This window comes from Acipenser ruthenus, chromosome 5 (assembly GCF_902713425.1).
Source record: "Acipenser ruthenus chromosome 5, fAciRut3.2 maternal haplotype, whole genome shotgun sequence".
Lineage (NCBI taxonomy): Eukaryota > Metazoa > Chordata > Actinopteri > Acipenseriformes > Acipenseridae > Acipenser > Acipenser ruthenus.
The window spans coordinates 31,499,939-31,517,917 of record NC_081193.1 but is presented as its reverse complement, the minus strand read 5'-3'; the positions used below and the strand labels follow the sequence as shown (position 1 = coordinate 31,517,917).

Here is a 17,979-nt window from a genome sequence, read left to right as displayed (position 1 = left end):
CTGAAACAATGATAGAAAGTTAAACCTATGTCCATTATCTGGCTATAAAAAATACATATCAACTAGTAAAAATATATTTAACGCTGCATAATTTTGACAAATTAATGTTTATTCGACTATTTCTTTTATGAATATAACTACCAAATGTATACTCGCATATCCAGTTTGGCTGTCATCCCTTAGAAATCTGTACTTACAGCACAAAGTACTTAGCACAGTACTGTACATTATGTGGTCTGGATACCTAAATATACAGATTAGAAAATAATATAGGCATATGAATTGTAAGTGAATTGTAAGAAATATATATTTGAGAAATAATGTCATGAAATACAGTTGCATTTTACAATTGCTTTAATTTACAAAAAAAACATGCTGAAAAGCATTATCAAAATGAATTTAATAAAACTTTTTCTCTTGAATAAAATATTGCTGTTATGATAGATTTAAAAAAAATAGTAATCCTTTTAAAAATGAATATGCTATTTTATGTTATGTAATTATTCTAAAATTGGTTGCCTATGTATCTAAAACAAACACCGAAATCTCAGTTCTTACAGCGTATATTTGCTGAGGTCATCAAACAGAGTGTATTAGAGCTGCACGAAGGGCAGATTTGTCTTTTGATTTGAAACCAATGTCCTTTCTATCAAGGGCCATCTGTACAACTGGAGGAAATATAGGCAATGTATAACATGCGGTCCAAACATGAACACTTGTTGAGGTTTGTGGCACTTCTCTGCATTCTACTGGTAGCACCTTCTCTGAAACAATATGCTCATTTGCTTTTGTTCTATGAAAATACAAAAAACAACAAAAAAAAACAATATTTCATAATTTTAATCACCTGAAAATATCTAAAGACTTGATATTTAAACAGAGCCTTATAATATAACAGCCATATTAATTTTCTACACAGAAGTTTAAAACCATACATTCCCAGTCCTCATTTTCAGGAATTAAACTAGTGAAAATACCTCCCCCCCCCCCTCTCTCTCTCTCTCTCTCTCTCTCTCTCTCTCTCTCTCATTGTGGGATTGTGGGAGGAGCCAGGTGGTGAGTGGAGCGCGGGAGTTGTGATTCAGCAGAGTCTAAACTTTTGCAATTATTTATTTATATATATATTTATATTTTTGTGTTTTATGTAATATTTGTTTGTTTGTTTGTTTATCTGTCTATCGTAATAGTTTTAGTATATTTGTGAGTCGTTGTTGTTTGTGTAGCTGGTCGTAGATCAGCAGAAACGCCGATATGGCGTGTAGTTCAGGGGGAGGGGGGGTGATGACTCGCCAGCACGGCTGCCGCTGTGTGCCTGATATCGGGGTGTCAGTGGAGGAATGCCTGGTAGCGGTAGGAGAGGTTGTGGGCTTTAATAAAATAAAGTCAGCTTCAAGGATGAATAAAGCTCTAGTCATCTTTTTAACTGATGTAGATTTGGTAAATAAGCTCGTGGAGGAGGGGTTTAGTGTGCAGGGGTCTTTTATTGAAGTTTCACCTCTAGTAACACTCGTAACCAAAGTAATACTGTCTAATGTCCCTCCCTTCTTAAAAAACGAGTTACTGGAAAGAGAGTTATCAAGATATGGAAAATTAATGTATCCAATTAAAACGATTCCTCTGGGTTGTAAAAATCCCAGTGTAAAACATGTTTTGTCTTTTAGAAGACAGGCGTTCATTTTACAGCACGATCCTAATTTAACTATTGAAGTAGCGTGGAATTTTAATGTCGAGGGGACGAATTGTGTTGTTTTTGCCAGTTCCGATATAATGAGGTGTTTTAAATGTGGCGCTCAGGGACATCAAAGAAAGCAGTGTCCCAGAAACAGGGATCGGGCTGAAACGGAGCAGGATAATGGAGCTCCTGGCGGGGAGGAGGTCGGGGGCGATCGGGGAGAGCGGGAGGATGAGCAGCCCCCGGAGCCAGCAGAGCCCGGGTCAGCGGAGCCAGCAGAGCCCGGGTTAGCAGAATCAGCTGAGCCCGGGACAGCAAAGCCTGGGTCAGCAGAACCATCAGAGCCCGGGTTAGCAGAACTAGCAGAGCCCGGGTCAGCGGCGCCCGAGTCAGCGGTACCTGAAGCAGAGTTGATACAACTCAAAAGATACAGCCAAGCGAAAACAGCTTCGGGGCAAGAGGCTGGGCAAACTGATGAAGTGGTGGCGAAAAAAAAGAAAAAGAAAAACAAGCACTCTGAGGAAGGAGAGCCAAGGCGGGACTCTGGGTCTGTATCTGTGAGCAGCGGAGAGAAGACAGCCTCCCGGCGTGAAAGTTGCGGAGAGCGGAGGCGATCCACAACCGATGCCTGAGGAGGAACTGACGTCTTCCCCAGAGGCTGTGCCACTTTTCCCTGAAGAAGGAGGCAGAAGCACAGATCTCCCCCAGTCTGGCTACAAGACAGGGGGCACTGAAGCTGAAGCTGTGGCTGTGGAGAGCGGCGAGGCCGCTGAAGAGGACGGGGCGGATGGCGAGGAAGACGAGGGCATGTACGAGTCGGATGACGAGGGGCTCTCTGATTCCTCGTTAATCTCGGACGTCCCTGACAGCCAACCCGTCAGGAGAAAACTCTATACACTGCAGTACATTAACAACTTTCTCGACAGTACTAAAGGTAAGAGGGGAGTGGACATTAAAACTTTTTTTCCTGATTTAAAATTGTTTTTACATTCTGCGCATATAGTCTCCAGGAAGTCAACGCTTGAGGAGCTAGATCAGCAGAAGAGGTACCGTTTAAAAAAAGTAGCATAGACTGTAAAGAAAATGATGGTACGATCAAAAACTTTATTTTAAAATGGATTTTTTTAAAAAAAGGAACATTTTATTTGTATTTTTTAGTGTTTGTTTTAACTTGATGGTCTTAAATATTTTATCCGCCATGGAAAAGTGTACTTTTATTTCTTTTAACGTTAATGGTTGTAGACAGTCTTTTAAAAGAGCACAGTTATTTGAATTTTTAAAGCAGAAAAGGGCTGGGGTTGTGATGGTGCAGGAGACGCATATTGAACAGGAGAGTGAGGCGGTCTGGCTGTCAGAGTGGGGCGGTCAGGGTGTGTTCAGTCACGGCTCCAGCACCAGCGCGGGAGTAGCGGTGCTTTTTAAATCAGACCTGCCTGTCAGTGTACAGCACGTAGAAGAGATTGAGAAGGGGCGGCTTTTAAAAGTACAGACACAAATAGCTGGTTTTAACTTTACTTTTATAAATATTTATGCACCAAATACGGGAAGAGACAGAATTTTATTGTTTAACAAGTTGAAACAAACTATTTTAAAATGCAGTAATAATGACGTATTAGTGGTTGCGGGTGATTTTAACTGCACTATAGATTTTACTAAAGATAGGAATACTGAAGAGCCACATCCTCAATCCTCCAGAGAGCTGACTGCAGTTTTACAGTCCGGTGACCTGGTTGACGTTTGGAGGTGTCTGCACCCTCAAGCCCGACAGTACACCTGGTCCCAGTCTCGTAATAACTATACATCTAGAGCACGACTGGATCAGTTTTATTCATTTCGTTGTCACCTCAATTTTTTTTGTAGGGGCAAGCATTATTCCTAACAGTCTATCGGACCACCACTGCCTGTTAGTCAGTGTACTTATTCCAACCGAAGGACACAAATCTTCTTATTGGCATTTCAATATTCAATTATTAAAAGACTGTAAATTTGGAAATGTTTTTAAAGAGTTTTGGAAAGTTTGGCAAAATCAAAAAAACAATTATCAAGATTTAAGGCAGTGGTGGGACATTGGGGAAAAAACAAATTCGAATTTTTTGTCAGCAGTACACCCTGGAGGCTACCAGGTCACTGGACAAGGCAGTCAGGGAGTTAGAGAGAGACATTCTAAACCTAGAGAATAATGGGGATCTCTCTAATGAGCAAACTTTTCAAAAAATAAAAGAAAAAAGACATGTGCTGGGCAGCTTGCTGGAGGAGAAGGTGAAGGGGGCGTTGGTGCGTTCTCGCTTCGTGGCGCTGAGGGACATGGATGCACCCACTTCCTTCTTCTTTGGCCTGGAGAAGAAGAGAGCATACAGCCAGCAGCTGAGATGTGTGCGGATGCCCTGCGGCAGAGAACTACACAGCAGAGAGGAGATCAGTGAGGCGGCTGTGCAGTTCTACAAGCAGCTGTTCACAAAAGAACAGTGTGATCAAGATGACACAGAGACCCTGCTCCAGGATCTACCTAGCCTGAGCAAAGAGGAGCAGGGTGGACTGGACAAAGAGCTGACCTTTGAGGAACTGACCATTGCGATGACACAGCTCTCCAGCGGGAAGGCGCCTGGGATAGATGGCCTCCCCGCTGAGTTTTTCAAACATTTCTGGACAGTGATCGGGGAGGACTTCTTCCAGGTGCTGAAGGAAAGTCTGGAGAGAAAAGAACTGCCTCTCAGCTGCCGCAGGGCAGTGATCACACTGCTGCCTAAGAAAGGAGACCTCTGCCTTTTAAAGAACTGGAGACCTGTTTCGCTGTTATGTGCCGATTCGAAAATAATTTCCAAGTGTATCGCAAATAGGGTTAAGAAATGTATAGGTACTGTAATACATAGGGATCAAACATATTGTATCCCAGGAAGATCTATTTTTGATAACCTGTTTTTAATTAGAGATTTTTTAACCCTGAGTGAAACATGTCATTTTAATGTGGGATTGGTCTCCCTTGATCAGGAGAAGGCTTTTGATAGGGTCGACCACACCTACCTTGTGAAAGTCCTGAGAGCCTTCGGGTTTGGCCCTGTTTTTATTTCTTACATAGAGCTTTTATACTCAAATGTTTTTAGTGTCTTAAAGATTAATAACGGGTTGAGTAAACCTTTCTCGGTGAGCAGGGGCATTAGACAGGGCTGCTCTCTGTCTGGCATGCTGTATTCATTGTCTATAGAGCCACTGTTGCATCTACTGAGGGGCAGGTTGTCTGGCTGGGCGGTGCCTGCCTCACCCGTCCCTGTCTCTGTGAAAGTATCAGCTTACGCTGATGATGTGAATGTGTTTGTGTGCAGTGATGGGGACGTCCAGGTCCTGGAGGAGAGCTTGGCAGTGTTTCAGAGAGCATCTTCAGCACAGATAAACTGGGAAAAATGCAACACCTTTCTGTCAGGAGGGGGGTCCCCCCCATGCTGCCTCAGGCCCTGCAGTGGGATCGGACTGGGATTAAGGTGCTGGGGGTGTTCTTTGGGACAGAGCTTTTCATGCAGAGGAATTGGGAGGGCCTGGTGGAGAAGGTGAGGGGGCGGCTGCTCAGCTGGCAGGGGCTGGTGGCTCAGCTGTCATTCAAGGGGAGGGTCCTGGTCATCAATAATTTGGTGGCCTCTATGTTATGGCACAAGCTGGTGTGCCTGGACCCTCCACGGGGAATGGTAGAGGAAATTCAGAGAGTACTGCTGGATTTCTTCTGGAGCGGGAGACATTGGTTGAGGCCGGCAGTCCTGTACCTCCCCACTGATGAAGGGGGGCAAGGCCTGGTCAGCATTGCCAGCAGGGTGGCAGCTTTCAGACTGCAGGCAGTGAAGAGGCTCCTGTACGCCGAGGAAGGGGCTCACTGGAGAGAGATAGCTTTTTATTTTCTGAGACGGGTAGGAGGAATGGGGTTAGATCGCAACTTGTTTTTAATTGATTTCTCCAGGCTAGACAAGACAGGTCTCCCCTCTTTTTATGTGAATCTTTTTAAAGTGTGGCAGACAGTAAGCGTGGAGAGGGAGGAAGGGTCGGTGACAGGCCAGTCTCTACTGGAGGAACCCCTCTTTTTTAATCCCCTTTTTCCCATTCAGTTTTTTCAGTCGGGGGCACTGTGTACCAGTTTTGTCAGGGCTGGTGTAACCCGACTGGCTCACCTGATCGTGTCAGGGCCCCCCTGTTGGATCTCAGCAGCTCAGCTGGCTAGGTGGCTGGGCTGGCACTCGGAGAGGCTGGCTGAGAAGATGATTCATGAGTTGAAGAACTCTCTCTCACCAAAGCTCAAGGAGGCTTTGGGGGAGGGAATAGCTGGGGGGCCTGATCAGGGAGGGGACCCCTTTTTTCCCACAGTTTTTTTATCCCCAGGTTTAGGTGAGGAAGAGGGTAGGGATGGAGAGAGAATAAGGAATATGGAGGGAGTTAAAAATATAGCACTCCAAGAAGCAGAGGGGAAAAAACTATACAAGCTGCATGTTAAAACAGTCCAGTCCAGCCACCTAAAAGGGACTGTGGACACAAAATGGAGAAGCCATTTGCAGGTAGCAGAAGAGAGACAGCCAGTATGGAGGGTGCTGTATAAACTGCCTTTAAGCAAGAGAGCAGGGGACCTGCAGTGGAGGATCCTGCACTGTGCCGTATCTACCGGAAGGTTCCTCCACAGAGTGGACCCCAGCATCAGTGCTGAGTGCTGCTTCTGTGGGGAGGAGGAGACCGTGTTCCACACATTCACTGACTGTATCAGGCTGGGGTCGCTCTTTCATCTCTTGCAGGGGCTCCTGCAGATCCTTGGGGTGTTTTTCAGCAAAGATACTTTTATTTTTGGGTTCCCCTATAGTTTTAAAAATAAGGATAGGTGTGTTTTAATTAATTTTATTTTAGGGCAGGCAAAATTGGCCATTTTAAAATCTAGGAAAAATAAGATTTTAGAGGCAGGGCTAGCAGATGCTGCCAGATTATTTCGTATTTTAGTTGTCAGCCGGGTAATGGTGGATTTTAACTATTTTAAAATGGTCAGTAACCTGGAGGGCTTTCAGGAGAGGTGGTGTGTGGGAGACGCCTTGTGCTCATTGAGTGAGGAGGGAGAGCTGCTGTTTAATTTCTAGTTTGAATTTATTTTTGTTTTATTGTTTTTACAGTGTTTTTATCACTTTACTGTTTTTACAGGAAAACACTGTTTAGTTTTTTAATATTGGCTTTTTGTGTTTTATTTATATTTTATGATCCTTTTATTTGGTTAAAATCTGGTTTTAAAGGAGAACATGATGTTGTTTTTTAGGATTTTATGCTGATGCTCTGGGGAGGTTTCGGCTGTTCCCAGGAGCCAGCAAGTATCTTAATCGTGTTTTACCTTATTATTGTTATTGAATGGATTTTAATTGGAATGGTTTAATAAAGGATCTAAAAAGTCAAAAAGTCTCTCTCTCTCTCTCTCTCTCTCTCTCTCTGTGTTTCCATAAAAAAATGTACTCCCCTAATATACATCTTTCTTACAATACAACATTACAATACAAAAAGCGTACTGGTAGTAGTAATTTATACTTTTCAAAGTGATTCCTGTATAGTATGTGGTATTTAAATGTAAATACTAAAACACAACAATAGACTAACATAATGTATAATATATTTGTCATTACATACCTTTTAAGGTTCTCGAGAGCCTTTAAAAATTTGACTTGGTCCTTCATAGTTCGGAAGATTTTTCCAATCATATGTTCTGTCAGACCTAAAAGAGTCTCACCATCTATTTCTTCACCTAATGAACAAAAAAACATAACATTAATCAGAAAAATAAGCACCAATGTTAACCTGCCATTGTAATTAATTTCACAGTTTTAAATGCAAGCAGTACCTTATACACAGTATGATGAGGTGCAATATATAAACATCCATCACTGTCTTCATAAGCATCGAGTGCATGGTAGTCAACTTCATTGCCAGGTGTTAATGTACACCACTCATGCAAAGCCTCTATTTTGAAGGCATGAAGGTGAGAATTAAATTCCAGAGCAAAATACAGTTTCCCACACAAAATCCATGTACACCTAAACTGAATGATATGCAAGATTTTGAAAAAAATGGGTAAATCCTCATGGACTACATCGACAATGAAGTAATCCTTGACTTCGTATTTCACGTGATCCACAGTTAGTTTCTTTACTTTCAGTATGGTTTCATCAGCTTCAAGTTCACTGGCTTGAATATTGCATTTTTCAAGAATAATGTCTTTCAAAGATGTAGATGATAGCTGAACAACACAAGACCCTTCTTGCTCATATGACTGATGCAAAGCATCTGCACAACAAAAATCCCAACACTGTCTTTGTTGATGTCTTTTTGCTAAAGTAAAGCAGATGTTCCGGAAGTTGCACACATTTCTTGCAAGCCGCTTAAAGTACTGGTGCTTTCCTTCAAAACGTAAGCACCAAAGTGATCGAAGTGGTCCAAATTCAGCTAGCAATCTGGGGTAGTGTACCAAGTAATGCAATTTTGGTATAAAATTACCAGGATACAGTCTATTAAATTCACTGAGAAATTCTCCAATTAAAATCTGCAAATGTGAAAGTGACGACTTTTTCACAACAGGAGACATTACAAAGTCTACTATTTCACGAAACAGAAGGTAGTGCTGCCAGTGTTCATCTTCTGTTGGGACAAAATGGCCAATTAGAAATGGAAGAAATTTAAACATGCACCATTTTTGAATGGCAGTGCCAGGAAAAGTACCAGCATTTAAATGCTTTAATGACAATTTAACTGGCTTTCCTTTCTTGTCATTTTGTCCAAAGGAAAATAAATCAAGTTCAGTGTTAATGTTTTGAACAGAAACAATTTGTCTTGAATGCAACGTGAGCAAAAGTTGTCGTAAAAGTAATGGAATAACTCCTTCAAGGATATCATGCATAACATCTGGAGGGAAAGAAGTAGTGTCAAAATACGGTAGCTGTTCAAACGTACATTCAGCAACAACTCCATACGCTATACTGGCAACTTCTGCATTAACCTCCCGTGAATGCAAATGTGATCTGTGAGCATCAGATGCTCGAATGATCAAATCATCCTCGGAGTACTTGTCTGAAATCTCTTCATGCAATATCATGCAAAATCTGCATATACGCCCACAGTTAAATGAACGTTTAAATCCTGCCAAAGCATGAGATGAAAGGTTGTCCCCTGATATTGTTACTACAGATCCACAAAAATGTCTAGTTTCACCATTTACTGTTACTTGAATACCATCTGTGAACAACACTTTTAGGTAATTTATTAAAGGTTGTAGTATGTCACTATAACTGTATTTTGTCTGCAAAAGTTTGTATTTTACTAGAACACACAAAAAAATGTGACTTAGTTGTGATCTGTATTTCACAGATGCATTTCCTAAAGTAAAATAGAAAGCACAAACTTTATGAATTGTTTTTTTGGAGCCCAAGGGGTTAACAACCTCAAATTCATCTGTATATAGGTGAATCCTAAGAGTGAGAATTTCGGGGAAATTGTTTCTGAAAAATGTCACTGTCACAGAAGTCACATAAGTAATCGCCAGGTTTTGATTCAGTTTCTCTGTTTACACATTCCCAGATGTCTTCCTGTTTAAGAAGGTCCAAGATCGGTACATAATAAAAGGAAAATGTGATACAGGTTCAACAAGTCCTAGAGTTTCTTTGCAAAACTCAACCAATTTATAGTCTGTGGCAACAAAGTCTACTGCTTTGTTCAGGACATTTTCTTCAGCTAATAGTTTGCTAAGCTGTTCATAACCTGGCGTGGAGCAACCTCCACACCTCACCCTCTCTTAACTGGAGTCCCCCAAGGGTCAGTCTTGGGTCCTCTCCTGTTCTCTCTCTACACCCGCTCCCTGGGCCCCCTCATCGCATCCTATGGTATCTCATACCATTTCTATGCTGATGATGCTCAGATTTTCCTCTCCTTCCCCACCTCTGACTCCACCATCTCCTCCCGTATCTCTACCTGTCTGTCTGCTATTTCCTCCTGGATGCACTCGCATCACCTCAAACTCAACCTCTCTAAATCTGACCTCCTTTTCTTTCCCTCCTCCTCCCCCTCCTCTGATCTCTCTATCTCTGTTCCTCTGGAATCTACCACACTCTCTCCCTCTTCCTCAGCTAAGAACCTTGGAGTCACCCTGGACTCCTGCCTCTCTTATTCCCAGCACATCTCCACTCTGGCACGCACTTGCCGATTCTTCCAGAGCAACATCCGAAGAATCCGACCCTTCCTCACAAACTATGCTACCCAGCTCCTGGTCCAGGCCCTGGTACTCTCCCGCCTAGACTACTGCAACTCCCTCCTGGCTGGCCTCCCTGCGTCCGCCACCCGTCCGCTCCAGCTCATCCAGAACTCTGCTGCCCGCCTGGTGTTCTCTCTGCCTCGCTTCGCCCACGCTACTCCACTACTCCGCTCGCTCCACTGGCTCCCGATCACCGCTCGCATCCAGTTCAAGACTCTTGTACTAGCCTACAGATGCCTTGATCAGACTGCACCCAGCTACCTACAGACCCTCATCTCTCCCTACACCCCCACTCGACCTCTCCGCTCCGCCTGCACTAGAAGACTGGCTCTACCGCCGCTACGCTCCCCTGCCTCCCGAGCCCGCTCCTTCTCCACCCTTGCTCCGCAGTGGTGGAACGACCTTCCTACAGATGTCAGGACTGCCCAGTCCCTGACCACATTCCGGCGCCTCCTTAAGACTCACCTCTTCAAACAGCACCTGTAGAACTCCTCTGTTGTATCCTGGGACACTATCACCCTTCATTTAAATATGCTTTATTTTGCTCTTATCTGCCCCCTATTTTACTGCATTTAATCCTGTACCTCAGAATATTGTAATCTGCCAAGTGTTTAATCTGTAGTATTTTGTACTTAATCATATCCTGATGTAACTATCACTATTTAATCATATCCTGATGTAACTTTCACTATTATCTGCTGTATTATTGAATTGTGGTTTGTCACACTTGAAAAAATTATTGTATTTCTTGTTCTTATTGTATGACTTGTATTGTAACACTTGAATGTATTTGTATTTGCTTGCGATTGTAAATCGCCCTGGATAAGGGTGTCTGCTAAGAAATAAATAATAATAATAATAATAATTCTCTTCAACATTGAAGCCTGCTTCATTTAAACACTGTCTAATTAGTTGTGAATAATTTTCATGAAAATAATCTAGAATGAATTGTAAATTATGAACCAAGCTGTCCTGGACTACTTTAGATAGTAAATGCTTTTCTTGGATTTTTTAAATAAATGTGGCAATATTTTTTGTTAGCTCAAACTGGAAGTCATGCACAGACACCTGACTGAAATTTTCACTACAGACAGAAAGCAAAGCAGTGTCAGAGTCTCTATTACTTTCTGGATCTGCATAATCATTGTTACAATCCAAGGATGTTGACTGCTGTCCTCTGATGTAATTTGTGTGATGTTTATAATAATGCTTTCTCAAAGAATTGACGGTTCCAAACTGTTTTCTGCAGTTTTCCACACTACATCTGATAGTGAAATGAGGAATGTGTTGGTGAGCAAGCTCTAAATGAGACAAATATTTTTTAACTGTGTACTTTATGACACTACAATAAGTACATTTGTAGACTGGCATATCAATTTTGCACCTGTAAATGTTGCCGTGAAGTTGCCCAGACCTAAACCAGAAATCCACTCCACTACATTTTCAACAGTCCATTCCTCCACAGCTGACTTTTCCATATTGTGCTACCAGGCATTCACCTTTGAATCTGAAAAAAATGACAAGACCGTTTACATGAGTATTATGTTGGAAAGATACATCTTATAAGTTTTCAATTAAAAGTTTTTTTCAAATTTGGAAATACAGTTTTATTGTAAGCTTACATTCTGTGTTATTATTAACTATGATCATTATGCAGTTAAATGGCTTTTTTGAGACCGATATAACCGATTTTCTATATGAGTTTTCAACTCTTAAGTCTAATAATAATACTGTAATTATTACTGCTGCTCTTCAGTTTGAGATATATATATATATATATATATATATAATATATATATATATAAACTGCTCATTTCTAATTGGTGTTGAACAAGGCTAGCCTACATACGACTCTTCCCCTTCAGTCGCTTCAAAATGTAAAACCCGGACTTAAAATATGTGAATTTTTTTTTTTTTTCTCAAAAAACATTAAAATGACAAATATGAAATAAATAATAAAAATAGTTTTAGAATATACCCGCATCCACCACAGCGAGCCGTTAGCCTTTTTGAAAGTGAACGTTCTCCAGCTCTGAAACTGGAGCGGCCAGTGTGCTCGAGCGCTCCGAAATTCAACGGTTTAGGAACGGTTTTTAAAGAAACGGGCTAGTCCTAACTAATGAATGTCTTATATATATATATATATATATATACACATTACATCACTACCACAAATTAAGCCACACTCTACAGTACAGTATTTTAACTGTTATTATTTTACAATATTACAAAGTAAATACAACTAATGGGAAGCTATCGAAGATTGTTTCAGATTGTATGGGTGACAAATTAAACAGTGTAGCTTTAAAAATACATCATTAAAAAGTATATTTTCCCCCTAAAAAACACAGTAATTTGTGTGTGCCTCACTGACTTTGTAACAGAGGTTGAATCTTTAATCGTAGTCTACTTACAGTGAAGCCATTAAAGTTACTAAATGTATCTCAAATGTAATAGTTACATAATCTAGAATTCGGCGTTAATCAATAAAACATACGAACAATAGTAATAATAACAATTATGACACGACTATATTTGATCGGCTTTCGGAGCTGCGTCTTGAAAAAAAAAAAGAAACTTCCAGAAGTATTTTTTTTTTCTTCAATTCTGACTATTTGATTATCGTTTTCAGTCATTGGTAAAATTACCTAAAAATATAAAATTGACCCACATAATTAACAAAAGCAAAACCTTTTTTGTTTACTCATGAATGTTTTACAGTTATCTTTTTTAAAAGTTTTCATCGATTAACCATTTCAAAAATCAAGTATAATATAAATTAACATTATTAGGATTATTAATAGACCTTACCCACCTCAACACTTGTCGCTGTGAGGAAAGGCATTCTGTGCTGTGAGAAAATACCCGCCTCGAGCGGTGTGGGTTCCTTGGCAGCGATTGGTTGAGGAGGCACTCTCTGTTGCTGGGGCAGCTCCAAAGGGAAAGCTCACTGTTCGTGGACCTCTGTGGACTTTTTCTGCTTTAGTGACGTATCTATAGCTTGAAAGTCTCAAACAGATTCTCCTCAGCGATGTATGACAAATATTATGTAGTGTGATGCATGTAAATGTTACATATTAATTTGTTATATGTATATTTTTAATTAGCTAAAGATAATGTCGTTATCCAAGCCGTTACACGACTGCAATCAATAAAACGCATGTTATATTATTCAGTATGAATAAAGGGGCTTAAGAACCGTTAAACCTTAAAGAAAGAATAAGTGTGAATGAGTACAATGACACACTAACATATTGTTTTAAATTTTTTTTAAGAGTGTATAAAATAATTTTCTCTATGCATTCTTTTCTGTTGAGCACTCCTGACACCGTTGAAACGGTGAGTCTCAGGTCGCCTGCGGATACATAAGTCGAATCATTGCGTCTGAACCTGGTGTGTAATCCCAAGGTAACTGCTCACTTTTAACACGATTTAAGAGGGTAATTCACGTTTTAAGTAATAGTGTCCCATTCAAGATGCACCTGGCAATTCTGCCTCTAGATGGCCACGCTGCTCAGAGCGCTCTCTGATACTCATGAACTTGGCAGTTTTCAACTCGTTGTATAATTAAATACAAATCAGTTAAGCACCATCTTTCTGTATTTTGTAGAAGTATAAATACTCCGGTAAACATAAATAACATTCATCATACTCATACTTTGACGGTTTTTGTTTTATTTCCCTTTAAAAACTGCCATTTCTGAAAATAATACGGTCTCAAGCATATTCAAACTGGTAGAAAATGAATAAAAACATTAAATTAAATCTAAAACACACATTTTCAGTATAGTATAGTAACTGAAGAAGACATAACATGTGCAATGTAATTTATTTTTGCTCGTAGTACTTTCTCGTAGTGTTCTCAAAACAACGCATCACGGCACCACCTGTTTTCTTGATAGTGCAAAATATGCATTTCGAACGGGTCCGCGGCACCGAGTATTATTTTTCTACACTTTTTTAAACTCACGGTTGATGAGTCCTGGTCGATTTTGATTCATGTTTGTGTAATAAATTAAAAGTAGACAGTCTAAACTTTTTGTCAGTGTAGGCCCTAAAATGTACGTCCTACAGAAGGGCGTTTTTTTTTCATTTTTTTTCCTTTACGCGATGATCTCAACACCTAAACCAATCAGGGCCGAGCTGACACTTAAACTATTGGTTGTTGAAGGTGTCTATAATAATACGTAATTTAAATCAAGAGCCAATCATGGTCGACATTTTAGATATTAAGGTGTTAACATTGTACGGACCTTGTGACGAACTTGTAATTTTCGAACAGTCCTCAGTATGGTGTTTGTTATGATGGGGAGCGTTGCTCCCAAAGTTCTAACAGCGAGTACTATACGGACGCAGCAAAGCAATACTTTATTGTACGGAATTAGGAATAGAGTTATTACATTTATTAAAGTTATTAAATTATAAAAATGTAAATGATAATTTATATGTACAGATTTTGAGTAATGGAGTTATACACGAAATATATGTATTTGCCGTTGCTAGACAAAATGATCGACCCCTGAAATATGCGTTTTGTGATATTTTAATCACTACTTCATCCTTAATTTAAAAAATCAAGAACTTAAATTTTAAACAAAAATGGTGTAGAACGTGATGGAATTAATTGAAAATAGAAATAAAATGTGTGAAATTAAGCTTAGACAAACTGCCTTTCGTTGTACGGGGGGGTGAAACAGTGCCGCAGCTCCAGCAATGCTGAACATGAACTAGGTCATTTAAAATACGCTAGTACAGTAGTTGATATAGGTAAACAGTTAAAAACTATAGATAATGTTGATATCACATAGATCTCTGACATATGCTTGTGTGTGTGTCTGTCATTAGACTGCCGTTTGAGCTCATATCTCCTGTGTAGGTTGAATATTTTTAGGCTCGGTAGTTTTAACATGTAACAAAACGTCACAAAGTGGTCATTTGCATATTAATTAAATACTTATTTTATTTATTTTAACCATTGTTGTTTTAAACTACTCAACGGCAACAAATATGATACCAAATTATATATTATGCTTTAAATATATCAACTTTATAGAAATGACAAAGTTGCAATTGTGTAACAATTTACACAAGTTTAAATTAGATTAATATATTAATAAATTAAAAATGCTAAACACTTTATTTATATACAAATAATCACATTACCTGCCTTTTCAGTGGCAAATGCACTCTTTACAAATTCTTAACATGTAAAACATTGTTATGATGACTTTTGAACCCTAAACAAACACTATAACACATATTGCAAAACTGGAATAGTTATAATTTCTTAACAGACAAATAAAAACGCTTTTAAACAAGCTATAATATGTTATGTTGCGATACATTATAAACAAAACCCTTGCATTTAAAAATGACACCTAACCCATTTTTTTCAGTACAGATTTACTGCACAGACACGTGTCTGTAGGTGCCACGCCATCTGGGCAGTCCTGACACTTGGGTGAGATGCGTTTTGAGGGGCAGGTTGTTGCATAAAAAGAAAAACTAACTTTCAATTGAAAAACACGACCAAGCTTAGCGTAAACTTTTTCTTTAATTTTTTTTTTGTTTTTTAATTTTTTTTATTTATTTTTTTTTAATTCAGAAAGCTAAAGTCAGTAGAGTGCAACACTTAAATCCAAGATGGCCGCCGAGAAGGAAAGGGTAGCAGGATTTGGTGCATAAAAAAGCATTTCTACACGTTTTAAATCACTTTTTATATATTTTAATTTTAGATATGTTTAAGTTAGGTAAAAACTGTTAATAATAACCTATTTTTTTTGTTTGTTGTTGAAATCTAAAAAAATATGTGGCGGGAACAAGTTTAAACTGTCGTTGTGAAACATTGAGGAGCACAAAGTTCATACGCAGTTTCTAGTATTACGACAACACGAAGCTTCTAGTATTACGACAATGAAGAAGTCGTTTCTGTAAGTGAATGAGGTAAGAACCAAGAGAAGTGTTATTCATTTATAAGTGCTCTCTCAAGTTACGGGATTCAGAGGTTGTTTACTGAAGAAAAAAAACGAAAGTTGAATATATTGAAGCTGCAGTTGATAGTAAATGTGTACTTGCAATGAAGAATGGTCGTGGTTAAGACGTGAGCTGTTTTGTATTACTGTACATGAAGGGTGTGTGTTCTTGTTAGGAGTACGTATCGTAATTGCACAAGTGGAACTGTACTGTGTCTTGTAATTAGTGAAACTAAAACATTATTCCCAACACGTCTAACCACGGTCAGTTTACCAAATAAGTCTAGGAAATGCCAATTGTTTTCACAATATTTCAGTTTTAGATCCCAAATTCATTTTCTGAAGGAGTCTAATAATACTAGCTGGGATGAAAGCCTACTCCAGTAAAGTATTAGGGCAAGGGCGTTTATGCTGAAGTATCCAATGCGTACAGTTCACATTGTCAGGCAGCTTTAAACCCTTTTTTTGATAACGGGACAGTAGCCTGCTACACATTAATATGCTTTGTTCCTTGTCATTGGGCTTTGGTGTTTTTTCCTTATGGAGGCCACCTTCAGTCTTAACTACATCAGAACACTCCAATTGTCTATTGCTGATTCAAGATTTGGTTTATTTATTTAATAAAATGAACTGTGCTACTGCAGCATTTTACTCCAGTATTTTGCTGTAAACACTATACTTTAAAGTGGTAATTTTTATTATACAACAGTAAACTATAGTGGCCATACTTAGTACTGTAGTCTACTATAACATCCTTGAATAATGCATACTTCAGTGGTTATAGCAATTTTCAGAATTTACTATAGCATACTTTCAAGGAGGTGTAATTGCCAGTAGTATTTACTACAGTGCCTGTATGTTATACAGTATTAAAAAAAAGCATTTACAGCAAATGTGCTCATTAACAATAGAATCCTGTATTAAAATGTGTTTTAAAAAAGTTGCAATAATTTAAAGTTGTGTGAAGTTTAGATTTTATTTTTCATAGAACATAATCCTGAATAAGGGACACTGCAATCACCACAGAGAGCATAGGGAAACTAGTACCTCTTCTGCAGACCTTCATAGCTGATAGCTTCTTTTTTTGTATTAATTGTTACTCACATGGGACTGTAAGGATGTAACATTTTATTTACAAATTCGTCCCTCGCTGAAGCTGGTGTTTGTGAAAGTTTTACTTACTGACAAGGGGCACACTCTAAAAAGTAAAGGTTCTAGTAAGAACCTTTTAGGGTTCCTGGGGTTGATACTGTGGAGGAACCTTTTAAGGTGCTTCGAAGAACCTTTTTACTAGGGTTCCATGAGGAACCTTACAAATAAGGATCTTTTAAGAACCTCAAGGTTCTACTTGGAATCTTTTATGTTTATTTACAAACTTACATGCATAATAATAATATATATATATATATATATATATATATATATATATATATATATATATATATATATATATATGTGCGTGTCTGCATAATTTGTCTGGTTAAATAACGTGCTAGGAATTACTGGTTTGCAATATCAATAAAAACAAAGAAATACTTTTTATAGAAACCCTTTATTACAGGTAGAGCAATAAAATAAATAAATACAGTATAGGAGTTATACTTTTAATTATAACACATAAATAAATGCATACAAATAAAACAGTCTGTATATGTTTCGTTACTCTTAGAATAACAAATACACAAATAAGTGAAAGGCTGACAATATTTCTTGACAGGTAGATATATAAATATATTAATTATAACTAATCATAATATATTATCCATAATGTAATTAATTTAATTACAAACAAAACAAGCAAAAACCTAACTTTAGTCACAAGTATTTTATAAAACAAGTATTATAAAAAATATTAACACATTTATTTTTATTTATTTATTTATTGCATTTATATAGCGCTTTTTATACAAAAGTATCACAAAGCACTGTATAGTACATAGCAGGAAAAAAATCACAATCCGTTTGTATAGCAGGTCACACATATAACTGCTACACTCAGCCCATTTAAATACAGATTTAAACAGTATACACAATACAAAAGCACCAATTTTAAAGTTACATTAAAACCCACTAAGAGAAGCGAGCCATTTTAT

At 38.6% G+C, this 17,979-nt stretch overlaps 1 protein-coding gene across 2 annotated transcripts; it reads right to left on the bottom strand.

The window, feature by feature from the left end:
* Positions 1 to 153: 153 nt before the first annotated feature.
* LOC131737117 (uncharacterized) lies at positions 154 to 13,142 on the bottom strand. Of its 2 annotated transcripts, XR_009328688.1 has the most exons (5): positions 12,730 to 13,142; positions 11,299 to 11,421; positions 7,304 to 7,418; positions 559 to 793; positions 154 to 244 (listed from the first exon to the last, which is right to left on the bottom strand). XR_009328688.1 is itself a non-coding variant. In XM_059023987.1 (2 exons), the coding sequence occupies exons 1-2, from the start codon at positions 8,760 to 8,762 to the stop codon at positions 7,407 to 7,409; spliced, it is 1,260 nt and encodes a 419-aa protein (XP_058879970.1). In that variant the 3' UTR covers positions 7,304 to 7,406. The 2 variants fall into 2 exon arrangements, 1 of the variants encoding a protein (XP_058879970.1); XM_059023987.1 differs by lacking the exons at positions 154 to 244; positions 559 to 793; positions 11,299 to 11,421; positions 12,730 to 13,142 and adding an exon at positions 7,515 to 8,762.
* Positions 13,143 to 17,979: the final 4,837 nt, after the last annotated feature.